The 27,795-nt window shown below is 39.5% G+C and overlaps 1 protein-coding gene across 1 annotated transcript in view; it reads right to left on the reverse strand.

Annotated features, from left to right (window-relative positions):
- The window catches only part of tgfb5 (transforming growth factor, beta 5), a 164,213-nt gene that overhangs the window by 112,210 nt on the left and 24,208 nt on the right, over window positions 1–27,795 (reverse strand). The window contains exons 3-4 of the mRNA XM_062044235.1: window positions 24,538–24,670; window positions 24,349–24,459 (exon numbers count right to left, since the gene is read on the reverse strand). Of these exons, the coding sequence (XP_061900219.1) occupies window positions 24,349–24,459; window positions 24,538–24,670 (244 nt within the window). The remainder of the gene's footprint in view (window positions 1–24,348; window positions 24,460–24,537; window positions 24,671–27,795) is intronic.

The raw sequence follows: 27,795 nt of genomic DNA on the forward strand, positions 1-27,795 counted from the left end.
ACAACTACAGCACCAGAATTGTGCTGCTGAAGCAAGTCTGTTTTTTGAAAATTTTTTTGTGAAAAAAAGTTTTCCAAAAAAAAGCATTTCATGCCATTTTTAGGTTTTGTAGGGACTCCTGATGACGTTTTGAGACATATCCTACAACTACAGCACCAGAATTGTGCTGCTGAAGCAAGTCCGTTTTTTGGAATTTTTACGACAGGGTCCCCCCTTACGACATTTTAGCAAAAAATGTTTTGCGTAAAAAATACATTTTCTTACATTTTCTTACATTTACGGGTTTAGTCGGGACTCCTGATGACGTTTTGAGACATCTCCTACAACTACAGCACCAGAATTGTGCTGCTGAAACAAGACCGTTTTTAAAAAAAAATTTTGTAAAAAAAAAGCTTTCCCGAAAAAAGGATTTTATGCCATTTTTAGGTTTTGTCGGGACTCCTGATGACGTTTTGAGACATCTCCTACAACTACAGCACCAGAATTGTGCTGCTGAAGCAAGTCCGTTTTTTTTAATTTTTACGACAGGGTCCCCCCTTACGACATTTTAGCAAAAAATGTTTTTCGTAAAATATGCATTTTTTTTACATTTTCTTACATTTACGGGTTTAGTCGGGACTCCTGATGACGTTTTGAGACATCTCCTACAACTACAGCACCAGAATTGTGCTGCTGAAGCAAGTCTGTTTTTTGAAAAAATTTTTGTGAAAAAAAGTTTTCCAAAAAAAAGCATTTCATGCCATTTTTAGGTTTTGTAGGGACTCCTGATGACGTTTTGAGACATATCCTACAACTACAGCACCAGAATTGTGCTGCTGAAGCAAGTCCGTTTTTTGGAATTTTTACGACAGGGTCCCCCCTTACGACATTTTAGCAAAAAATGTTTTGCGTAAAAAATACATTTTCTTACATTTTCTTACATTTACGGGTTTAGTCGGGACTCCTGATGACGTTTTGAGACATCTCCTACAACTACAGCACCAGAATTGTGCTGCTGAAACAAGACCGTTTTTTAAATTTTTTTTTGTAAAAAAAACGTTTTCCCAAAAAAAGCATTTTATGCCATTTTTAGGTTTTGTCGGGACTCCTGATGACGTTTTGAGACATCTCCTACAACTACAGCACCAGAATTGTGCTGCTGAAGCAAGTCCGTTTTTTGGAATTTTTACGACAGGGTCCCCCCTTACGACATTTTAGCAAAAAATGTTTTGCGTAAAAAATGCATTTTCTTACACTTTCTTACATTTACGGGTTTAGTCGGGACTCCTGATGACGTTTTGAGACATCTCCTACAACTACAGCACCAGAATTGTGCTGCTGAAACAAGACCGTTTTTTAAAAATTTTTTTGTAAAAAAAAAGTTTTCCCAAAAAAAGCATTTTATGCCATTTTTAGGTTTTGTCGGGACTCCTGATGACGTTTTGAGACATCTCCTACAACTACAGCACCAGAATTGTGCTGCTGAAGCAAGTCCGTTTTTTTGAATTTTAACGACAGGGTCCCCCCTTACGACATTTTAGCAAAAAATGTTTTTCGTAAAATATGCATTTTTTTACATTTTCTTACATTTACGGGTTTAGTCGGGACTCCTGATGACGTTTTGAGACATCTCCTACAACTACAGCACCAGAATTGTGCTGCTGAAGCAAGTCTGTTTTTTGAATTTTTTTTTGTGAAAAAAAGTTTTCCAAAAAAAAGCATTTCATGCCATTTTTAGGTTTTGTAGGGACTCCTGATGACGTTTTGAGACATCTCCTACAACTACAGCACCAGAATTGTGCTGCTGAAGCAAGTCCGTTTTTTGGAATTTTTACGACAGGGTCCCCCCTTAAGACATTTTAGCAAAAAATGTTTTGCGTAAAAAATGCATTTTCTTACACTTTCTTACATTTACGGGTTTAGTAGGGACTCCTGATGACGTTTTGAGACATCTCCTACAACTACAGCACCAGAATTGTGCTGCTGAAGCAAGTCTGTTTTTTGAAAAAATTTTTGTGAAAAAAAGTTTTCCAAAAGAAAGCATTTCATGCCATTTTTAGGTTTTGTAGGGACTCCTGATGACGTTTTGAGACATCTCCTACAACTACAGCACCAGAATTGTGCTGCTGAAGCAAGTCCGTTTTTTGGAATTTTTACGACAGGGTCCCCCCTTACGACATTTTAGCAAAAAATGTTTTGCGTAAAAAATGCATTTTCTTACACTTTCTTACATTTACGGGTTTAGTCGGGACTCCTGATGACGTTTTGAGACATTTCCTAAAACTACAGCACCAGAATTGTGCTGCTGAAGCAAGTCCGTTTTTTGGAATTTTTACGACAGGGTCCCCCCTTACGACATTTTGGCAAAAAATGTTTTGCGTAAAAAATGCATTTTCTTACATTTACGGGTTTAGTCGGGACTCCTGATGACGTTTTGAGACATCTCCTACAACTACAGCACCAGAATTGTGCTGCTGAAACAAGACCGTTTTCTAAAAATTTTTTTGTAAAAAAAAAGTTTTCCCAAAAAAAGCATTTTGTGCCATTTTTAGGTTTTGTAGGGACTCCTGATGACGTTTTGAGACATCTCCTACAACTACAGCACCAGAATTGTGCTGCTGAAGCAAGTCCGTTTTTTGGAATTTTTACGACAGGGTCCCCCCTTACGACATTTTAGCAAAAAATGTTTTTCGTAAAATATGCATTTTCTTACATTTTCTTACATTTACGGGTTTAGTCGGGACTCCTGATGACGTTTTGAGACATCTCCTACAACTACAGCACCAGAATTGTGCTGCTGAAGCAAGTCCGTTTTTTGGAATTTTTACGACAGGGTCCCCCCTTACGACATTTTAGCAAAAAATGTTTTGCGTAAAAAATGCATTTTCTTACATTTACGGGTTTAGTCGGGACTCCTGATGACGTTTTGAGACATCTCCTACAACTACAGCACCAGAATTGTGCTGCTGAAGCAAGTCCGTTTTTTGGAATTTTTACGACAGGGTCCCCCCTTACGACATTTTAGCAAAAAATGTTTTGCGTAAAAAATGCATTTTCTTACACTTTCTTACATTTACGGGTTTAGTCGGGACTCCTGATGACGTTTTGAGACATCTCCTACAACTACAGCACCAGAATTGTGCTGCTGAAACAAGACCGTTTTTAAAAAAAATTTTTGTAAAAAAAAAGCTTTCCCAAAAAAAGCATTTTATGCCATTTTTAGGTTTTGTCGGGACTCCTGATGACGTTTTCAGACATCTCCTACAACTACAGCACCAGAATTGTGCTGCTGAAGCAAGTCCGTTTTTTTGAATTTTTACGACAGGGTCCCCCCTTACGACATTTTAGCAAAAAATGTTTTTCGTAAAATATGCATTTTTTTTACATTTTCTTACATTTACGGGTTTAGTCGGGACTCCTGATGACGTTTTGAGACATCTCCTACAACTACAGCACCAGAATTGTGCTGCTGAAGCAAGTCTGTTTTTTGAAAAAATTTTTGTGAAAAAAAGTTTTCCAAAAAAAAGCATTTCATGCCATTTTTAGGTTTTGTAGGGACTCCTGATGACGTTTTGAGACATATCCTACAACTACAGCACCAGAATTGTGCTGCTGAAGCAAGTCCGTTTTTTGGAATTTTTACGACAGGGTCCCCCCTTACGACATTTTAGCAAAAAATGTTTTGCGTAAAAAATACATTTTCTTACATTTTCTTACATTTACGGGTTTAGTCGGGACTCCTGATGACGTTTTGAGACATCTCCTACAACTACAGCACCAGAATTGTGCTGCTGAAACAAGACCGTTTTTTAAATTTTTTTTTGTAAAAAAAAAGTTTTCCCAAAAAAAGCATTTTATGCCATTTTTAGGTTTTGTCGGGACTCCTGATGACGTTTTGAGACATCTCCTACAACTACAGCACCAGAATTGTGCTGCTGAAGCAAGTCCGTTTTTTGGAATTTTTACGACAGGGTCCCCCCTTACGACATTTTAGCAAAAAATGTTTTGCGTAAAAAATGCATTTTCTTACACTTTCTTACATTTACGGGTTTAGTCGGGACTCCTGATGACGTTTTGAGACATCTCCTACAACTACAGCACCAGAATTGTGCTGCTGAAGCAAGTCTGTTTTTTGAAAAATTTTTTGTGAAAAAAAGTTTTCCAAAAGAAAGCATTTCATGCCATTTTTAGGTTTTGTAGGGACTCCTGATGACGTTTTGAGACATCTCCTACAACTACAGCACCAGAATTGTGCTGCTGAAGCAAGTCCGTTTTTTGGAATTTTTACGACAGGGTCCCCCCTTACGACATTTTAGCAAAAAATGTTTTGCGTAAAAAATGCATTTTCTTACACTTTCTTACATTTACGGGTTTAGTCGGGACTCCTGATGACGTTTTGAGACATCTCCTAAAACTACAGCACCAGAATTGTGCTGCTGAAGCAAGTCCGTTTTTTGGAATTTTTACGACAGGGTCCCCCCTTACGACATTTTGGCAAAAAATGTTTTGCGTAAAAAATGCATTTTCTTACATTTACGGGTTTAGTCGGGACTCCTGATGACGTTTTGAGACATCTCCTACAACTACAGCACCAGAATTGTGCTGCTGAAGCAAGTCCGTTTTTTTGAATTTTTACGACAGGGTCCCCCCTTACGACATTCTAGCAAAAAATGTTTTTCGTAAAATATGCATTTTTTTACATTTTCTTACATTTACGGGTTTAGTCGGGACTCCTGATGACGTTTTGAGACATCTCCTACAACTACAGCACCAGAATTGTGCTGCTGAAACAAGACCGTTTTCTAAAAATTTTTTTGTAAAAAAAAAGTTTTCCCAAAAAAAGCATTTTATGCCATTTTTAGGTTTTGTAGGGACTCCTGATGACGTTTTGAGACATCTCCTACAACTACAGCACCAGAATTGTGCTGCTGAAGCAAGTCCGTTTTTTGGAATTTTTACGTCAGGGTCCCCCCTTACGACATTTTAGCAAAAAATGTTTTGCGTAAAAAATGCATTTTCTTACATTTACGGGTTTAGTCGGGACTCCTGATGACGTTTTGAGACATCTCCTACAACTACAGCACCAGAATTGTGCTGCTGAAGCAAGTCCGTTTTTTGGAATTTTTACGACAGGGTCCCCCCTTACGACATTTTAGCAAAAAATGTTTTGCGTAAAAAATGCATTTTCTTACACTTTCTTACATTTACGGGTTTAGTCGGGACTCCTGATGACGTTTTGAGACATCTCCTACAACTACAGCACCAGAATTGTGCTGCTGAAGCAAGTCCGTTTTTTTGAATTTTTACGACAGGGTCCCCCCTTAGGACATTTTAGCAAAAAATGTTTTTCGTAAAATATGCATTTTCTTACATTTTCTTACATTTACGGGTTTAGTCGGGACTCCTGATGACGTTTTGAGACATCTCCTACAACTACAGCACCAGAATTGTGCTGCTGAAGCAAGTCCGTTTTTTGGAATTTTTACGACAGGGTCCCCCCTTACGACATTTTAGCAAAAAATGTTTTGCGTAAAAAATGCATTTTCTTACATTTACGGGTTTAGTCGGGACTCCTGATGACGTTTTGAGACATCTCCTACAACTACAGCACCAGAATTGTGCTGCTGAAGCAAGTCCGTTTTTTGGAATTTTTACGACAGGGTCCCCCCTTACGACATTTTAGCAAAAAATGTTTTGCGTAAAAAATGCATTTTCTTACACTTTCTTACATTTACGGGTTTAGTCGGGACTCCTGATGACGTTTTGAGACATCTCCTACAACTACAGCACCAGAATTGTGCTGCTGAAACAAGACCGTTTTTAAAAAAATTTTTGTAAAAAAAAAGCTTTCCCAAAAAAAGCATTTTATGCCATTTTTAGGTTTTGTCGGGACTCCTGATGACGTTTTCAGACATCTCCTACAACTACAGCACCAGAATTGTGCTGCTGAAGCAAGTCCGTTTTTTTGAATTTTTACGACAGGGTCCCCCCTTACGACATTTTAGCAAAAAATGTTTTTCGTAAAATATGCATTTTTTTTACATTTTCTTACATTTACGGGTTTAGTCGGGACTCCTGATGACGTTTTGAGACATCTCCTACAACTACAGCACCAGAATTGTGCTGCTGAAGCAAGTCTGTTTTTTGAAAAATTTTTTGTGAAAAAAAGTTTTCCAAAAAAAAGCATTTCATGCCATTTTTAGGTTTTGTAGGGACTCCTGATGACGTTTTGAGACATATCCTACAACTACAGCACCAGAATTGTGCTGCTGAAGCAAGTCCGTTTTTTGGAATTTTTACGACAGGGTCCCCCCTTACGACATTTTAGCAAAAAATGTTTTGCGTAAAAAATACATTTTCTTACATTTTCTTACATTTACGGGTTTAGTCGGGACTCCTGATGACGTTTTGAGACATCTCCTACAACTACAGCACCAGAATTGTGCTGCTGAAACAAGACCGTTTTTTAAAATTTTTTTTGTAAAAAAAAAGTTTTCCCAAAAAAAGCATTTTATGCCATTTTTAGGTTTTGTCGGGACTCCTGATGACGTTTTGAGACATCTCCTACAACTACAGCACCAGAATTGTGCTGCTGAAGCAAGTCCGTTTTTTGGAATTTTTACGACAGGGTCCCCCCTTACGACATTTTAGCAAAAAATGTTTTGCGTAAAAAATGCATTTTCTTACACTTTCTTACATTTACGGGTTTAGTCGGGACTCCTGATGACGTTTTGAGACATCTCCTACAACTACAGCACCAGAATTGTGCTGCTGAAGCAAGTCTGTTTTTTGAAAAATTTTTTGTGAAAAAAAGTTTTCCAAAAGAAAGCATTTCATGCCATTTTTAGGTTTTGTAGGGACTCCTGATGACGTTTTGAGACATCTCCTACAACTACAGCACCAGAATTGTGCTGCTGAAGCAAGTCCGTTTTTTGGAATTTTTACGACAGGGTCCCCCCTTACGACATTTTAGCAAAAAATGTTTTGCGTAAAAAATGCATTTTCTTACACTTTCTTACATTTACGGGTTTAGTCGGGACTCCTGATGACGTTTTGAGACATCTCCTAAAACTACAGCACCAGAATTGTGCTGCTGAAGCAAGTCCGTTTTTTGGAATTTTTACGACAGGGTCCCCCCTTACGACATTTTGGCAAAAAATGTTTTGCGTAAAAAATGCATTTTCTTACATTTACGGGTTTAGTCGGGACTCCTGATGACGTTTTGAGACATCTCCTACAACTACAGCACCAGAATTGTGCTGCTGAAGCAAGTCCGTTTTTTTGAATTTTTACGACAGGGTCCCCCCTTACGACATTCTAGCAAAAAATGTTTTTCGTAAAATATGCATTTTTTTACATTTTCTTACATTTACGGGTTTAGTCGGGACTCCTGATGACGTTTTGAGACATCTCCTACAACTACAGCACCAGAATTGTGCTGCTGAAACAAGACCGTTTTCTAAAAATTTTTTTGTAAAAAAAAAGTTTTCCCAAAAAAAGCATTTTATGCCATTTTTAGGTTTTGTAGGGACTCCTGATGACGTTTTGAGACATCTCCTACAACTACAGCACCAGAATTGTGCTGCTGAAGCAAGTCCGTTTTTTGGAATTTTTACGTCAGGGTCCCCCCTTACGACATTTTAGCAAAAAATGTTTTGCGTAAAAAATGCATTTTCTTACATTTACGGGTTTAGTCGGGACTCCTGATGACGTTTTGAGACATCTCCTACAACTACAGCACCAGAATTGTGCTGCTGAAGCAAGTCCGTTTTTTGGAATTTTTACGACAGGGTCCCCCCTTACGACATTTTAGCAAAAAATGTTTTGCGTAAAAAATGCATTTTCTTACACTTTCTTACATTTACGGGTTTAGTCGGGACTCCTGATGACGTTTTGAGACATCTCCTACAACTACAGCACCAGAATTGTGCTGCTGAAACAAGACCGTTTTTAAAAAAAATTTTTGTAAAAAAAAAGCTTTCCCAAAAAAAGCATTTTATGCCATTTTTAGGTTTTGTCGGGACTCCTGATGACGTTTTCAGACATCTCCTACAACTACAGCACCAGAATTGTGCTGCTGAAGCAAGTCCGTTTTTTTGAATTTTTACGACAGGGTCCCCCCTTACGACATTTTAGCAAAAAATGTTTTGCGTAAAAAATACATTTTCTTACATTTTCTTACATTTACGGGTTTAGTCGGGACTCCTGATGACGTTTTGAGACATCTCCTACAACTACAGCACCAGAATTGTGCTGCTGAAACAAGACCGTTTTTTAAATTTTTTTTTGTAAAAAAAAAGTTTTCCCAAAAAAAGCATTTTATGCCATTTTTAGGTTTTGTCGGGACTCCTGATGACGTTTTGAGACATCTCCTACAACTACAGCACCAGAATTGTGCTGCTGAAGCAAGTCCGTTTTTTGGAATTTTTACGACAGGGTCCCCCCTTACGACATTTTAGCAAAAAATGTTTTGCGTAAAAAATGCATTTTCTTACACTTTCTTACATTTACGGGTTTAGTCGGGACTCCTGATGACGTTTTGAGACATCTCCTACAACTACAGCACCAGAATTGTGCTGCTGAAACAAGACCGTTTTTAAAAAAAAATTTTGTAAAAAAAAAGTTTTCCCAAAAAAAGCATTTTATGCCATTTTTAGGTTTTGTCGGGACTCCTGATGACGTTTTGAGACATCTCCTACAACTACAGCACCAGAATTGTGCTGCTGAAGCAAGTCCGTTTTTTGGAATTTTTACGACAGGGTCCCCCCTTACGACATTTTAGCAAAAAATGTTTTTCGTAAAATATGCATTTTTTTACATTTTCTTACATTTACGGGTTTAGTCGGGACTCCTGATGACGTTTTGAGACATCTCCTACAACTACAGCACCAGAATTGTGCTGCTGAAGCAAGTCTGTTTTTTGAATTTTTTTTGGTGAAAAAAAGTTTTCCAAAAAAAAGCATTTCATGCCATTTTAGGTTTTGTAGGGACTCCTGATGACGTTTTGAGACATCTCCTACAACTACAGCACCAGAATTGTGCTGCTGAAGCAAGTCCGTTTTTTGGAATTTTTACGACAGGGTCCCCCCTTAAGACATTTTAGCAAAAAATGTTTTGCGTAAAAAATGCATTTTCTTACACTTTCTTACATTTACGGGTTTAGTCGGGACTCCTGATGACGTTTTGAGACATCTCCTACAACTACAGCACCAGAATTGTGCTGCTGAAGCAAGTCTGTTTTTTGAAAAAATTTTTGTGAAAAAAAGTTTTCCAAAAGAAAGCATTTCATGCCATTTTTAGGTTTTGTAGGGACTCCTGATGACGTTTTGAGACATCTCCTACAACTACAGCACCAGAATCGTGCTGCTGAAGCAAGTCCGTTTTTTGGAATTTTTACGACAGGGTCCCCCCTTACGACATTTTAGCAAAAAATGTTTTGCGTAAAAAATGCATTTTCTTACACTTTCTTACATTTACGGGTTTAGTCGGGACTCCTGATGACGTTTTGAGACATCTCCTACAACTACAGCACCAGAATTGTGCTGCTGAAGCAAGTCCGTTTTTTGGAATTTTTTTTGTAAAAAAAAAGTTTTCCCAAAAAAAGCATTTCATGCAATTTTTAGGTTTTGTAGGGACTCCGGATGACGTTTTGAGACATCTCCTACAACTACAGCACCAGAATTGTGCTGCTGAAGCAAGTCCGTTTTTTGGAATTTTTACGACAGGGTCCCCCCTTACGACATTTTAGCAAAAAATGTTTTGCGTAAAAAATGCATTTTCTTACACTTTCTTACATTTACGGGTTTAGTCGGGACTCCTGATGACGTTTTGAGACATCTCCTACAACTACAGCACCAGAATTGTGCTGCTGAAGCAAGTCCGTTTTTTGGAATTTTTACGACAGGGTCCCCCCTTACGACATTTTAGCAAAAAATGTTTTGCGTAAAAAATGCATTTTCTTACACTTTCTTACATTTACGGGTTTAGTCGGGACTCCTGATGACGTTTTGAGACATCTCCTACAACTACAGCACCAGAATTGTGCTGCTGAAACAAGACCGTTTTTAAAAAAAATTTTTGTAAAAAAAAAGTTTTCCCAAAAAAAGCATTTTATGCCATTTTTAGGTTTTGTCGGGACTCCTGATGACGTTTTAAGACATCTCCTACAACTACAGCACCAGAATTGTGCTGCTGAAGCAAGTCCGTTTTTTTGAATTTTTACGACAGGGTCCCCCCTTACGACATTTTAGCAAAAAATGTTTTTTGTAAAATATGCATTTTTTTTACATTTTCTTACATTTACGGGTTTAGTCGGGACTCCTGATGACGTTTTGAGACATCTCCTACAACTACAGCACCAGAATTGTGCTGCTGAAGCAAGTCTGTTTCTTGAATTTTTTTTTGTGAAAAAAAGTTTTCCAAAAAAAAGCATTTCATGCCATTTTTAGGTTTTGTAGGGACTCCTGATGACGTTTTGAGACATCTCCTACAACTACAGCACCAGAATTGTGCTGCTGAAGCAAGTCCGTTTTTTGGAATTTTTACGACAGGGTCCCCCCTTACGACATTTTAGCAAAAAATGTTTTGCGTAAAAAATGCATTTTCTTACACTTTCTTACATTTACGGGTTTAGTCGGGACTCCTGATGACGTTTTGAGACATCTCCTACAACTACAGCACCAGAATTGTGCTGCTGAAGCAAGTCTGTTTTTTGAATTTTTTTTTGTGAAAAAAAGTTTTCCAAAAAAAAGCATTTCATGCCATTTTTAAGTTTTGTCGGGACTCCTGATGACGTTTTGAGACATCTCCTACAACTACAGCACCAGAATTGTGCTGCTGAAGCAAGTCCGTTTTTTGGAATTTTTACGACAGGGTCCCCCCTTACGACATTTTAGCAAAAAATGTTTTGCGTAAAAAATGCATTTTCTTACACTTTCTTACATTTACGGGTTTAGTCGGGACTCCTGATGACGTTTTGAGACATCTCCTACAACTACAGCACCAGAATTGTGCTGCTGAAGCAAGTCCGTTTTTTGGAATTTTTACGACAGGGTCCCCCCTTACGACATTTTAGCAAAAAATGTTTTGCGTAAAAAATGCATTTTCTTACACTTTCTTACATATACGGGTTTAGTCGGGACTCCTGATGACGTTTTGAGACATCTCCTACAACTACAGCACCAGAATTGTGCTGCTGAAACAAGACCGTTTTTTAAAATTTTTTTTGTAAAAAAAAAGTTTTCCCAAAAAAAGCATTTCATGCAATTTTTAGGTTTTGTAGGGACTCCGGATGACGTTTTGAGACATCTCCTACAACTACAGCACCAGAATTGTGCTGCTGAAGCAAGTCCGTTTTTTGGAATTTTTACGACAGGGTCCCCCCTTACGACATTTTAGCAAAAAATGTTTTGCGTAAAAAATGCATTTTCTTACACTTTCTTACATTTACGGGTTTAGTCGGGACTCCTGATGACGTTTTGAGACATCTCCTACAACTACAGCACCAGAATTGTGCTGCTGAAGCAAGTCCGTTTTTTGGAATTTTTACGACAGGGTCCCCCCTTACGACATTTTAGCAAAAAATGTTTTGCGTAAAAAATGCATTTTCTTACACTTTCTTACATTTACGGGTTTAGTCGGGACTCCTGATGACGTTTTGAGACATCTCCTACAACTACAGCACCAGAATTGTGCTGCTGAAACAAGACCGTTTTCTAAAATTTTTTTTGTAAAAAAAAAGTTTTCCCAAAAAAAGCATTTTATGCCATTTTTAGGTTTTGTAGGGACTCCTGATGACGTTTTGAGACATCTCCTACAACTACAGCACCAGAATTGTGCTGCTGAAGCAAGTCCGTTTTTTGGAATTTTTACGACAGGGTCCCCCCTTACGACATTTTAGCAAAAAATGTTTTGCGTAAAAAATGCATTTTCTTACATTTACGGGTTTAGTCGGGACTCCTGATGACGTTTTGAGACATCTCCTACAACTACAGCACCAGAATTGTGCTGCTGAAGCAAGTCTGTTTTTTGAATTTTTTTTTGTGAAAAAAAGTTTTCCAAAAAAAAGCATTTCATGCCATTTTTAGGTTTTGTAGGGACTCCTGATGACGTTTTGAGACATCTCCTACAACTACAGCACCAGAATTGTGCTGCTGAAGCAAGTCCGTTTTTTGGAATTTTTACGACAGGGTCCCCCCTTACGACATTTTAGCAAAAAATGTTTTTCGTAAAATATGCATTTTTTTACATTTTCTTACATTTACGGGTTTAGTCGGGACTCCTGATGACGTTTTGAGACATCTCCTACAACTACAGCACCAGAATTGTGCTGCTGAAACAAGACCGTTTTTAAAAAAAATTTTGTAAAAAGAAAGTTTTCCCAAAAAAAGCATTTTATGCCATTTTTAGGTTTTGTCGGGACTCCTGATGACGTTTTAAGACATCTCCTACAACTACAGCACCAGAATTGTGCTGCTGAAGCAAGTCCGTTTTTTGGAATTTTTACGACAGGGTCCCCCCTTACGACATTTTAGCAAAAAATGTTTTTCGTAAAATATGCATTTTCTTACATTTTCTTACATTTACGGGTTTAGTCGGGACTCCTGATGACGTTTTGAGACATCTCCTACAACTACAGCACCAGAATTGTGCTGCTGAAGCAAGGCTGTTTTTTGAATTTTTTTTTGTGAAAAAAAGTTTTCCAAAAAAAAGCATTTCATGCCATTTTTAGGTTTTGTAGGGACTCCTGATGACGTTTTGAGACATCTCCTACAACTACAGCACCAGAATTGTGCTGCTGAAGCAAGTCCGTTTTTTTGAATTTTTACGACAGGGTCCCCCCTTACGACATTTTAGCAAAAAATGTTTTTTGTAAAATATGCATTTTCTTACATTTTCTTACATTTACGGGTTTAGTCGGGACTCCTGATGACGTTTTGAGACATCTCCTACAACTACAGCACCAGAATTGTGCTGCTGAAGCAAGTCTGTTTTTTGAATTTTTTTTTGTGAAAAAAAGTTTTCCAAAAAAAAGCATTTCATGCCATTTTTAGGTTTTGTAGACACTCCTGATGACGTTTTGAGACATCTCCTACAACTACAGCACCAGAATTGTGCTGCTGAAGCAAGTCCGTTTTTTGAATTTTTTTTTGTGAAAAAAAGTTTTCCAAAAAAAAGCATTTCATGCCATTTTTAGGTTTTGTAGGGACTCCTGATGACGTTTTGAGACATCTCCTACAACTACAGCACCAGAATTGTGCTGCTGAAGCAAGTCCGTTTTTTTGAATTTTTCCGACAGGGTCCCCCCTTACGACATTTTAGCAAAAATTTTTTTTCGTAAAATATGCATTTTTTTACATTTTCTTACATTTACGGGTTTAGTCGGGACTCCTGATGACGTTTTGAGACATCTCCTACAACTACAGCACCAGAATTGTGCTGCTGAAGCAAGTCCGTTTTTTGAATTTTTTTTTGTGAAAAAAAGTTTTCCAAAAAAAAGCATTTCATGCCATTTTTAGGTTTTGTAGGGACTCCTGATGACGTTTTGAGACATCTCCTACAACTACAGCACCAGAATTGTGCTGCTGAAACAAGACCGTTTTTAAAAAAATTTTTTGTAAAAAAAAAGTTTTCCCAAAAAAAGCATTTTATGCCATTTTTAGGTTTTGTCGGGACTCCTGATGACGTTTTGAGACATCTCCTACAACTACAGCACCAGAATTGTGCTGCTGAAGCAAGTCCGTTTTTTGGAATTTTTACGACAGGGTCCCCCCTTACGACATTTTAGCAAAAAATGTTTTTCGTAAAATATGCATTTTTTTACATTTTCTTACATTTACGGGTTTAGTCGGGACTCCTGATGACGTTTTGAGACATCTCCTACAACTACAGCACCAGAATTGTGCTGCTGAAACAAGACCGTTTTCTAAAATTTTTTTTGTAAAAAAAAAGTTTTCCCAAAAAAAGCATTTTATGCCATTTTTAGGTTTTGTAGGGACTCCTGATGACGTTTTGAGACATCTCCTACAACTACAGCACCAGAATTGTGCTGCTGAAGCAAGTCCGTTTTTTGGAATTTTTACGACAGGGTCCCCCCTTACGACATTTTAGCAAAAAATGTTTTGCGTAAAAAATGCATTTTCTTACATTTACGGGTTTAGTCGGGACTCCTGATGACGTTTTGAGACATCTCCTACAACTACAGCACCAGAATTGTGCTGCTGAAGCAAGTCCGTTTTTTGGAATTTTTACGACAGGGTCCCCCCTTACGACATTTTAGCAAAAAATGTTTTGCGTAAAAAATACATTTTCTTACATTTACGGGTTTAGTCGGGACTCCTGATGACGTTTTGAGACATCTCCTACAACTACAGCACCAGAATTGTGCTGCTGAAGCAAGTCTGTTTTTTGAATTTTTTTTTGTGAAAAAAAGTTTTCCAAAAAAAAGCATTTCATGCCATTTTTAGGTTTTGTAGGGACTCCTGATGACGTTTTGAGACATCTCCTACAACTACAGCACCAGAATTGTGCTGCTGAAGCAAGTCCGTTTTTTGGAATTTTTACGACAGGGTCCCCCCTTACGACATTTTAGCAAAAAATGTTTTCCGTAAAATATGCATTTTTTTACATTTTCTTACATTTACGGGTTTAGTCGGGACTCCTGATGACGTTTTGAGACATCTCCTACAACTACAGCACCAGAATTGTGCTGCTGAAACAAGACCGTTTTTAAAAAAAAATTTTGTAAAAAGAAAGTTTTCCCAAAAAAAGCATTTTATGCCATTTTTAGGTTTTGTCGGGACTCCTGATGACGTTTTAAGACATCTCCTACAACTACAGCACCAGAATTGTGCTGCTGAAGCAAGTCCGTTTTTTGGAATTTTTACGACAGGGTCCCCCCTTACGACATTTTAGCAAAAAATGTTTTTCGTAAAATATGCATTTTCTTACATTTTCTTACATTTACGGGTTTAGTCGGGACTCCTGATGACGTTTTGAGACATCTCCTACAACTACAGCACCAGAATTGTGCTGCTGAAGCAAGTCTGTTTTTTGAATTTTTTTTTGTGAAAAAAAGTTTTCCAAAAAAAAGCATTTCATGCCATTTTTAGGTTTTGTAGACACTCCTGATGACGTTTTGAGACATCTCCTACAACTACAGCACCAGAATTGTGCTGCTGAAGCAAGTCCGTTTTTTGAATTTTTTTTTGTGAAAAAAAGTTTTCCAAAAAAAAGCATTTCATGCCATTTTTAGGTTTTGTAGGGACTCCTGATGACGTTTTGAGACATCTCCTACAACTACAGCACCAGAATTGTGCTGCTGAAGCAAGTCCGTTTTTTTGAATTTTTCCGACAGGGTCCCCCCTTACGACATTTTAGCAAAAATTTTTTTTCGTAAAATATGCATTTTTTTACATTTTCTTACATTTACGGGTTTAGTCGGGACTCCTGATGACGTTTTGAGACATCTCCTACAACTACAGCACCAGAATTGTGCTGCTGAAGCAAGTCCGTTTTTTGAATTTTTTTTTGTGAAAAAAAGTTTTCCAAAAAAAAGCATTTCATGCCATTTTTAGGTTTTGTAGGGACTCCTGATGACGTTTTGAGACATCTCCTACAACTACAGCACCAGAATTGTGCTGCTGAAACAAGACCGTTTTTTAAAAAATTTTTTGTAAAAAAAAAGTTTTCCCAAAAAAAGCATTTTATGCCATTTTTAGGTTTTGTCGGGACTCCTGATGACGTTTTAAGACATCTCCTACAACTACAGCACCAGAATTGTGCTGCTGAAGCAAGTCCGTTTTTTGGAATTTTTACGACAGGGTCCCCCCTTACGACATTTTAGCAAAAAATGTTTTTCGTAAAATATGCATTTTTTTACATTTTCTTACATTTACGGGTTTAGTCGGGACTCCTGATGACGTTTTGAGACATCTCCTACAACTACAGCACCAGAATTGTGCTGCTGAAACAAGACCGTTTTTAAAAAATTTTTTTGTAAAAAAAAAGTTTTCCCAAAAAAAGCATTTTATGCCATTTTTAGGTTTTGTCGGGACTCCTGATGACGTTTTAAGACATCTCCTACAACTACAGCACCAGAATTGTGCTGCTGAAGCAAGTCCGTTTTTTGGAATTTTTACGACAGGGTCCCCCCTTACGACATTTTAGCAAAAAATGTTTTTCGTAAAATATGCATTTTTTTACATTTTCTTACATTTACGGGTTTAGTCGGGACTCCTGATGACGTTTTGAGACATCTCCTACAACTACAGCACCAGAATTGTGCTGCTGAAGCAAGTCTGTTTTTTGAAATTTTTTTTGTGAAAAAAAGTTTTCCAAAAAAAAGCATTTCGAGCCATTTTTAGGTTTTGTAGGGACTCCTGATGACGTTTTTGAGACATCTCCTACAACTACAGAACCAGAATTGTGCTGCTGAAGCAAGTCCGTTTTTTGGAATTTTTACGACAGGGTCCCCCTTTACGACATTTTAGCAAAAAATGTTTTTCGTAAAATATGCATTTTCTTACATTTTCTTACATTTACGGGTTTAGTCGGGACTCCTGATGACGTTTTGAGACATCTCCTACAACTACAGCACCAGAATTGTGCTGCTGAAGCAAGTCCGTTTTTTTGAATTTTTACGACATTTTAGCAAAAAATTTTTTTCGTAAAATATGCATTTTTTTACATTTTCTTACATTTACGGGTTTAGTCGGGACTCCTGATGACGTTTTGAGACATCTCCTACAACTACAGCACCAGAATTGTGCTGCTGAAGCAAGTCCGTTTTTTGGAATTTTTACGACAGGGTCCCCCCTTACGACATTTTAGCAAAAAATGTTTTGCGTAAAAAATACAATTTCTTACATTTTCTTACATTTACGGGTTTAGTCGGGACTCCTGATGACGTTTTGAGACATCTCCTACAACTACAGCACCAGAATTGTGCTGCTGAAACAAGACCGTTTTTTAAAAAAAATTTTGTAAAAAAAAAGTTTTCCCAAAAAAAGCATTTTATGCCATTTTTAGGTTTTGTCGGGACTCCTGATGACGTTTTAAGAAATCTCCTACAACTACAGCACCAGAATTGTGCTGCTGAAGCAAGTCCGTTTTTTGGAATTTTTACGACATTTTAGCAAAAAAATTTTTTCGTAAAATATGCATTTTCTTACATTTTCTTACATTTATGGGTTTAGTCGGGACTCCTGATGACGTTTTAAGACATCTCCTACAACTGCAGCACCAGAATTGTGCTGCTGAAGCAAGTCCGTTTTTTGGAATTTTTACGACAGGGTCCCCCCTTACGACATTTTAGCAAAAAATGTTTTGCGTAAAAAATGCATTTTCTTACATTTTCTTACATTTACGGGTTTAGTCGGGACTCCTGATGACGTTTTGAGACATCTCCTACAACTACAGCACCAGAATTGGGCTGCTGAAACAAGACCGTTTTTTAAAAAAAATTTTGTAAAAAAAAAGTTTTCCCAAAAAAAGCATTTTATGCCATTTTTAGGTTTTGGAGGGACTCCTGATGACGTTTTGAGACATCTCCTACAACTACAGCACCAGAATTGTGCTGCTGAAGCAAGTCCGTTTTTTGGAATTTTTACGACAGGGTCCCCCCTTACGACATTTTAGCAAAAAATGTTTTGCGTAAAAAATGCATTTTCTTACATTTACGGGTTTAGTCGGGACTCCTGATGACGTTTTGAGACATCTCCTACAACTACAGCACCAGAATTGTGCTGCTGAAACAAGACCGTTTTTTAAAATTTTTTTTGTAAAAAAAAAGTTTTCCCAAAAAAAGCATTTTATGCCATTTTTAGGTTTTGTAGGGACTCCTGATGACGTTTTGAGACATCTCCTACAACTACAGCACCAGAATTGTGCTGCTGAAGCAAGTCCGTTTTTTGGAATTTTTACGACATTTCAGCAAAAAATGTTTTGCGTAAAAAATGCATTTTCTTACATTTTCTTACATTTACGGGTTTAGTCGGGACTCCTGATGACGTTTTGAGACATCTCCTACAACTACAGCACCAGAATTGTGCTGCTGAAGCAAGTCTGTTTTTTGAATTTTTTTTTTGTGAAAAAAAGTTTTCCAAAAAAAAGCATTTCATGCCATTTTTAGGTTTTGTAGGGACTCCTGATGACGTTTTGAGACATCTCCTACAACTGCAGCACCAGAATTGTGCTGCTGAAGCAAGTCAGTTTTTTTGAATTTTTACGACAGGGTCCCCCCTTACGACATTTTAGCAAAAAATGTTTTGCGTAAAAAATGCATTTTCTTACATTTTCTTACATTTACGGGTTTAGTCGGGACTCCTGATGACGTTTTGAGACATCTCCTACAACTACAGCACCAGAATTGGGCTGCTGAAACAAGACCGTTTTTTAAAAAAAATTTTGTAAAAAAAAAGTTTTCCCAAAAAAAGCATTTTATGCCATTTTTAGGTTTTGGAGGGACTCCTGATGACGTTTTGAGACATCTCCTACAACTACAGCACCAGAATTGTGCTGCTGAAGCAAGTCCGTTTTTTGGAATTTTTACGACAGGCATTGAAGCTTAGGCTTCAATGCCTTTTCTTAGGGGCACTCACTTTTTGTTTATTTTTGGTTTAAGCATTCGACACCTTTTTACCTGCACGCTGCCTCCCACTGTTTCCCACATCGACAAAGAAATTAGCTACCTGCTGCCACCTACTGATATGCAAGAGTATTACACGGTTACTCTGCCGAGCTCTAGACAGCATCGACACTCAAAAACAACACATCATTTGCAGACTATAATTACTGGATTGCAAAAAATATTTTAACCCAAATAGGTTCAATTAGATAATCTCCCACGGCACACTAGACAATATCTCATGGCACTAGTGTGCCGCGGCACAGTGGTTGGAAAAACACTGGTGTATGTGATTATGATTGTTGCCTTTTTTAGGTTTTGCGCACATTTGATTTATTTTACGTAGACTTGCCGCGTAGGTGCTTTACGGAACATTCGTAGCAAAATGTGTCTTAACAAATACAAATAATATCAAGATCATACTTACAAGGGAAACACTAAAGGTTAAAAATATCAAACAGAGTGGTAAATGGTAAATGGTAAATGGGTTGTACTTGTATAGCGCTTTTCTACCTTTTTAAGGAACTCAAAGCGCTTTGACACTATATCCACATTCACCCATTCACACACACACACATTCACACACTGATAGCGGGAGCTGCCATGCACGGCGCTAACCAGGCCCATCAGGAGCAAGGGTGAAGTGTCTTGCTCAAGGACACAACGGACGTGACTGGGATGGTAGAAGGTGGGGATTGAACCAGTAACCCTCAGATTGCTGGCACGGCCAACTCGAGCATTCCCCGGCTCTGCTCCATGCTACTTTTCTCTTTTTTTTCATACAATCTAGCACTCTTCTGTCATTCTTGATTACCCCTAGAGGAAATCTGAATAAATGTACATCCCTTTTCGCGATTTAAACGGTTCGTACAGCCGAAAGCAATGCAAGCACAGGGCATTTTTCTTTGAGAAAGGCTAAACGGCGGCCAGTATCTATTTAGAACAGACGCTGGCTTGACCACCACGTGTATTTAATGAGTTGGGCGTGACCACATTTTGAATCCAAGCAATAGAGGAGACCAACTCGGTTTCATGCCATCTCCTCAATGATTGGTCAAAAGGCACTCACATGACTACAGGGCGCCATTACTGCTACTAACGGAGCTTCCTTGCTAGGTTTTTCAACGCGTAAAAACGCCCTGTTGTGCAGCATGTGGCTACTACTAGTTTTTACATGAGAAGTGAAGGTTGGCCATCAACACTGGGGAGCCAGCGATTACGTCCAATGTGACGTAAACACATGACACAACATCTGTGTTTTGTTCAGGAGAGAACACACAGAAACTAATACAAATAATAACAAAGAGACGCTTTGACAAAAACAGACTATCCCTGAATCTAAGTACAACTAAAATAATGCAATTCGGTAACAGCAGAAAAGAAAGTCAAACACAAATACACTATATTGCCAAAAGTATTTGGCCACCCATCCAAATGATGAGAATCAGGTGTCCTAATCACTTGGCTCGGTGTATAAAATCAAGCACTTAGTCATGGAGACTGTTTCTACAAACATATGTGAAAGAATGGGCCGCTTTCAGTGATTTTCAGAGTGGAACTGTCATAGGATGCCACCTGTGCAACAAATCCAGTCGTGAAATTTCCTCACTCCTAAATATTCCAAAGTCAACTTTATTAGAAGAAAAGTGAAGAGTTTGGGAACAACAGCAACTCAGCCACCAAGTTGTAGGCCACGTAAACTGACAGAGAGGTCAGCATAGTGCAAAGACTTTCTGCACAGTCAGTTGCTACAGAGCTCCAAACTTCATGTGACCTTCCAATTAGCCCACATACAGAACGCAGAGAGCTTCATGGATTGGGTTTACATGGCCGAGCAGCTGCATCTAAGCCATACATCATTAAGTCCAATGCAAAGCGTGGGATGCAGTGGTGTAAAGCACGTTGCCACTGGACTCTAGAGCAGTGGAGACGCCTTCTATGGAGAGATGAATCACGCTTTTCCATCTGGCAAACTGATGGACCAGTCTGGGTTTGGAGGTTGCCAGGAGAACACTATTTCGGACTGCATTGTGCAGAGTGTGAAATTTGGTGGAGGAGGAATTATGGTGTGGGGTTGGTTTTTCAGGAGTTGGGCTTGGCCCCTTAGTTCCAGTGAAAAGAACTTTGAATGATCCAGGATACCAAAACATTTTGGACAATTCCATGGGATGGCACTTCAAGTTCATATGTGAGTAAAGGCAGGTGGCCAAATACTTTTGGCAATATAGTGTACAAATAGACCGAGTAGACACTGTAAAAGTACAAGAAACCAAATTTTAGGTGTAATATACATGAAAGTGTATGAATAAAGTTTGACTAAGTCTAAAAGCACATGCACAGAATGCACAATGACTACAAATGCATTGGAGGCAGACACCACAGTGGACATACTTCACACTAAAGTCACAATTTCTCCCTGATTGTTGGTCCAAAGCCAATGAAGATTTTGTCAAAAGGAGAACAGTAACAAGTAATTTTTTTGCTCGTTCTGTGCATTGTGTAGTTTATTGCGCCGTCGGGTGCGTGTTTAAGTGCCCGCTGGTCACCAAACGCTGCAGGAATGTAGCAGCAGAGTGTGACAAATACGGCCGCAAAATCATACTTTTGACGAAATAAAAGCATGTTTTATTGTAAGTTTATAAGCTGGAGGATGTTTACAACTACAAACCCCGTTTCCATATAAGTTGGGAAATTGTGTTAGATGTAAATATGAACGGAATACAATGATTTGCAAATCATTTTCAACCCATATTCAGTTGAATATGCTACAAAGACAACATATTTGATGTTCAAACTGATAAACTTTTTTTTTTTTTTGCAAATAATCATTAACTTTAGAATTTGATGCCAGCAACACGTGACAAAGAAGTTGGGAAAGGTGGCAATAAATACTGATAAAGTTGAGGAATGCTCATCAAACACTTATTTGGAACATCCCACAGGTGAACAGGCAAATTGGGAACAGGTGGGTGCCATGATTGGGTATAAAAGTAGATTCCATGAAATGCTCAGTCATTCACAAACAAAGATGGGGCGAGGGTCACCACTTTGTCAACAAATGCGTGAGCAAATTGTTGAACAGTTTAAGAAAAACCTTTCTCAACCAGCTATTGCAAGGAATTTAGGGATTTCACCATCTACGGCCCGTAATATCATCAAAGGGTTCAGAGAATCTGGAGAAATCACTGCACGTAAGCAGCTAAGCCCGTGACCTTCCATCCCTCAGGCTGTACTGCATCAACAAGCGACATCAGTGTGTAAAGGATATCACCACATGGGCTCAGGAACACTTCAGAAACCCACTATCAGTAACTACAGTTGGTCGCTACATCTGTAAGTGCAAGTTAAAACTCTCCTATGCAAGGCGAAAACCGTTTATCAACAACACCCAGAAACTACGTCGGCTTCGCTGGGCCTGAGCTCATCTAAGATAGACTGATACAAAGTGGAAAAGTGTTCTGTGGTCTGACGAGTCCACATTTCAAATAGCTTTTGGAAACTGTGGACGTCATGTCCTCCGGACCAAAGAGGAAAAGAACCATCCGGATTGTTATAGGTGCAAAGTGTAAAAGCCAGCATGTGTGATGGTATGGGGGTGTATTAGTGCCCAAGACATGGGTAACTTACACATCTGTGAAGGCTCCATTAATGCTGAAAGGTATTTGGTTTTGGAGCAACATATGTTGCCATCCAAGCAACGTTACCATGGACGCCCCTGCTTATTTCAGCAAAACAATGCCAACATTATATCAACGTGGCTTCATAGTAAAAGAGTGCGGGTACTAGACTGGCCTGCCTGTAGTCCAGACCTGTCTCCCATTGAAAATGTGTGGCGCATTATGAAGCCTAAAATAGCACAACGGAGACCCCCGGACTGTTGAACAACTTAAGCTGTACATCAAGCAAGAATGGGAAAGAATTCCACCTGAGAAGCTTCAAAAATGTGTCTCCTCAGTTCCCAAACGTTTACTGAGTGTTGTTAAAAGGAAAGGCCATGTTACACAGTGGTGAACATGCCCTTTCCCAACTACTTTGGCACGTGTTGCAGACATGAAATTCTAAGTTAATTATTATTTGCAAAAAAAAAAAAAAAGTTTATGAGTTTCAACATCAAATATGTTGTCTTTGTAGTGCATTCAATTGAATATGGGTTGAAAAGGATTTGCAAATCATTGTATTCCGTTTATATTTACATCTAACACAATTTCCCAACTCATATGGAAACGGGGTTTGTATATATAGACATATTTCTGGTTGATTTTGTTAGAAAAACTAATGTCAGAACGACAGCAATTGCATGCATCCGGACACGGCCGCACACGTCCTTGGTAGCAAACATGGCGCCCCTTGTTTTAGCCATACTCTCTTTATACCACATTCTGGACCTACTCAGTGGCCTAGTGGTTAGAGTGTCCGCCCTGAGATCGGTAGGTTGTGAGTTCAAACCCCGGTCGAGTCACACCAAAGACTATAAAAATAGGATCCATTACCTCCCTGCTTGGCAATCAGCATCAAGGGTTGGAATAAATCATATATATATCATAAATTATATATTTTTAATAAAAAATTATTCGGCTACCGCTGCTGCCCACTGCTCCCCTCACCTCCCAGGGGGTGAACAAGGGGATGGGTCAAATGCAGAGGACAAATTTCACCACACCTAGTGTGTGTGTGACAATCATTGAAACTTTAGCATTAACTTTAATATGTTGTGCACCTCCAAGTCCGAGTCCATGGTTCTCGCCCGGGAAAGGGTGGAGTGCCATCTCCGGGTTGGGGAGGAGACCCTGCCCCAAATGGAGGAGTTCAAGTACCTTGGAGTCTTGTTCACGAGTGAGGGAAGAGTGGATCGTTAGATCGGTGCGGCGTCTTCAGTAATGCGGACGCTGTATCGATCCGTTGTGGTGAAGAAGGAGCTGAGCCGGAAGGCAAAGCTCTCAATTTACCGGTCGATTTACGTTCCCATCCTCACCTATGGTCATGAGCTTTGGGTTATGACCGAAAGGACAAGACCACGGGTACAAGCGGCCCAAATTAGTTTCCTCCGCCGGGTGGCGGGTCTCTCCCTTAGAGATAGGGTGAGAGGCTCTGTCATCCCGGAGGAGCTCAAAGTAAAGCCGCTGCTCCTCCACATGGAGAGGAGCCAGATGAGGTGGTTCGGGCATCTGGTCAGGATGCCACCCGAACGCCTCCCTAGGGAGGTGTTTCGGGCACGTCCGACCGGTAGGAGGCCACGGGGAAGACCCAGGACACGTTGGGAAGACTATGTCTCCCGGCTGGCCTGGGAACGCCTCGGGATCCCCCGGGAGGAGCTGGAATAAGTGGCTGGGGAGAGGGAAGTCTGGGCTTCCCTACTTAGGCTGCTGCCCTCGCGACCCGACCTCGGATAAGCGGAAGAAGATGGATGGATGTTGTGCAATACATGGGAACAAACTGGATTTTCTGGCCAGATATATTCTCTTTCTGAGTGCGCTATAACCAGAACACAGAAGCAACTAAAAATGGGAGGACCTACATTGCTCCCTGATCTTAGTATCTTGTCCTCTGTGTGCATCCTGCTATGTTACTAGAATAGATGACCGTTGTCCTAACCTGCCCCCACCTTGGCTCCACTCTCGTGCATCCCATTCCATGTCGTCTTTGACACAGATTACTCTCATGTGCACACCTGCTTGACCTGCAATCTGCTGCTTATGAAACATTTTTGGTAGCGCTCTCATTGCGTAATGAAAGCTCTAACAAACCTGCAAAGAGAGCCTCCAGTTCTTCGCTCTTGTTGGGCACGATGTTGTTGGTGGAGGGTACAAAGGTGCAGCAGGGACAGTGGACGCCCAGCTTCAAACCCAGATTGTTCTCTGCCATGAGGAGACACAGGAGACATGAGAATACAGGATACAAGGAGTATAGGAATATAAGGACACTGTGGCGCTGACCTGGCTCTGACACCCAGTCCTTGACCGTGTCCGTGACGTCCACAGAGAGCCAGGACCCCCTGGCACGCAGCTGGACGGTGCGAGAGTCTATGTAACGCTGAGTGGATGTGCTCTGCTCGTCCGGCTTCAGCAGCTGACAGAAACAAATGCAAAGGGGACACACATAAAGACAGTAAACGCACCTTCTTGTCGATTGTTTCTAACAAACATGGCCGCGAGGAGGTACGAAATGTTGTGCCTGTGACTTCAGCTCAGCGAGTATCTGCGTTTTGCTTTTTTTTGTGGTGTTTTTGTAGCGTTTGACAAAGAAGAAAAGTATGAGTGTGGAGCCCATCAACATCCAGGGCCGAGAGGTGGCTGTAGTGGGGCAGTACAAGTACCTGCACTGCAAAAAGTCAGTGTTCAAAAACAAGAGAAAAAAAAAAGAAAAATATTAGGGGTAATTTATTTGAACTAAGCCAAATTATCTGCCAATAGAACAAGAAAATTCGGCTTGTCAAGACTTTCCAAAACAAGTAAAATTAGCTAACCTCAATGAACCCAAAAATACCTTAAAGGCCTACTGAAACCCACTACTACTAACCACGCAGTCTGATAGTTTATATATCAATGATGAAATCTTAACATTGCAACACATGCCAATACGGCCGGGTTAACTTATAAAGTGCAATTTTAAATTTCCCGCTAAACTTCCGGTTGAAAACGCCTTTGGATGATGACGTATGCGCGTGACGTAGCCAGTAAAACAGAAGTATCGGTACCATTGAATACAATACAAAATAGCTCTGTTTTCATCTCATAATTCCACAGTATTCTGGACATCTGTGTTGGTGAATCTTTTGCAATTTGTTTAATGAACAATGAAGACTGCAAAGAAGAAAGTTGTAGGTGGGATCGGTGTATTAGCGGCGGACTACAGCAACACAACCAGGAATACTTTGACTGGGATAGCAAAACCGCTAGCCGACGCTAGCCACTGACCGCACGGATGATCGTGGTGAAGTCCTTCGTCCTTCCGTCAATCGCTGGAACGCAGGTGAGCACGGGTGTTGATGAGCAGATGAGGGCTGGCTGGCGTAGGTGGAGCGCTAATGTTTTTATCATAGCTCTGTGAGGTCCCGTTATACTAAGTTAGCTTCAATGGCGTCGTTAGCAACAGCATTTTTAAGCTTCGCCAAGCTGGAAAGCATTAACCGTGTATTTACATGTTCATGGTTTAATAGTAGTGTTGATTTTCTGTCTATCCTTCCAGTCAGGGGTTTATGTATTTTGTTTCTATCTGCATTTGAGCCCGATGCTATCACGTTAGCTCCCTAGCTAAGTTAGCTTCAATGGCGTCGTTAGCAACAGCATTGTTAACCTTCGCCAGGCTGGAAAGCATTAACCGTGTATTTACATGTCCATGGTTTAATAGTATTGTTGATCTTCTGTCTATCCTTTCAGTCAGGAATTTATTTATTTTGTTTCTATATACAGTTAAGCACGATGCTATCACGTTAGCTCCGTAGCTAAAGTGTTTCGTCGATGTATTGTCGTGGAGATAAAAGTCACTGTGAATGTCCATTTCGCGTTCTCGACTCTCATTTTCAAGAGGATATAGTATCCGAGGTGGTTTAAAATACAAATCCGTGATCCGCAATAGAAAAAGGAGGTGTTCAACTGACTACGTCACGCTACTTCCGGTAGGGGCAAGGCTTTTTTTTATCAGAGACCAAAAGTTGCTAACTTTATCGTCGTTGTTCTATACTAAATCCTTTCAGCAAAAATATGGCAATATCGCGAAATGATCAAGTATGACACATAGAATGGATCTGCTATGCTTGTTTAAATTTAAAAAAAATTTCAGTAGGCCTTTAAAATAAGTATATTCTCACTAATAACAAGTGCACTTTTCTTGGTAGAAAAAAAGACCTTTTTGCTCATATGTTGAAAAACATTCTTAAATGAAGTAAATGCTAGTGCCATTATCTTGACATAATGATATGCGCTCGTCATCATGATTTTTTTTTCATGCTTGAAGTAAGAAATTATTACTTTAAAAAGGTAGTTTTATACTTGTGAGTGTTGATGACACAGCTTTGCAACAGTTGATATTCTAGTTTCAAGCATGTTTTACTCAATATACCGTAATTTCCGGACTATAAGCCGCTACTTTTTCCCCTCGTTCTGGTCCCTGCGGCTTATACAAGGGTGCGGCTTATTTACGGCCTGTTCTTCTCCGACACCGACGAAGAGGATTTCGGTGGTCTTAGTACGCAGGAGGAAGACGATGACACAATGATTAAAGACTGACTTTTCATATACCGGTAGGCTGGTTATTTTGATAACGTACAGGCGAGCACTTTGTATTATTTTGCACCGTTGTATTATTTGTACTCTGCACGAATGCTGTTCGCCATGTCAAAGATGTGAAAGTTTGATTGAATGATTGAAAGATTTATTGTTAATAAATGGGACGCTTTGCGTTCCCAAACAGTCATCTCTGTCCCGACAATCCCCTCCGTGGTAGCAGGAACCCCTATATACTACGGTAATTACACATCAAAACCCTGCGGCTTATAGTCGGGTGCGGCTTATATGTGGAGCAATCTGTATTTTCCCCTACATTTAGCTGGTGCGGCTTATAGTCAGGTGCGGCTTATAGTCCGGAAATTGCGGTAGGTCATCAAATCTCAGCAGCAAGTTGTAATATCTTACTGAGATCATTTAGGACCAAAACCCTTAAAACAAGTAAAACACTAACATCAAATCTGCTTAGTGAGAAGAATTATCTTATCAGACAGAAAATAAGCAAATATCACCCTTATTTGAGATATTTAATCTTACTTAGATTTCAGTTTTTGCAGTGTGGGAGTCCACTTGAACAGCAGACTGGACTGGAAGGACAACAGCAATGATGTTTACAAGAAGGGCATGAGCAGACTCTTTTTCCTGAGGAAGCTTAGGTCCTTTAATGTGTCTTGCAGATCTTTTATCAGTCTGTTGTGGCCAGTGCCCTGTACTTTGCAGTGCTTTGTTGGGGGAGCAGCACCAGCAAAAGGGACTTAAACCGGATTGACAAGCTGATCCGGAAAGCCGGCCAAACTATTGGCACGCAGTTAGAGGCGTTTGTGTCAGTGAGGGACAGGAGGACAGTGGACAAACTGCTGGCCATCATGGACAATCCTGCCGACCCACTCCACCAGACAATTAAGGGACAGCGGAGCTCATACTCCAACCGGCTCCTTCAGCTGTTCGATTCAAGAACTCCTTCATTCC

Source organism: Entelurus aequoreus, linkage group LG04 (genome assembly GCF_033978785.1).
Source record: "Entelurus aequoreus isolate RoL-2023_Sb linkage group LG04, RoL_Eaeq_v1.1, whole genome shotgun sequence".
NCBI lineage: Eukaryota > Metazoa > Chordata > Actinopteri > Syngnathiformes > Syngnathidae > Entelurus > Entelurus aequoreus.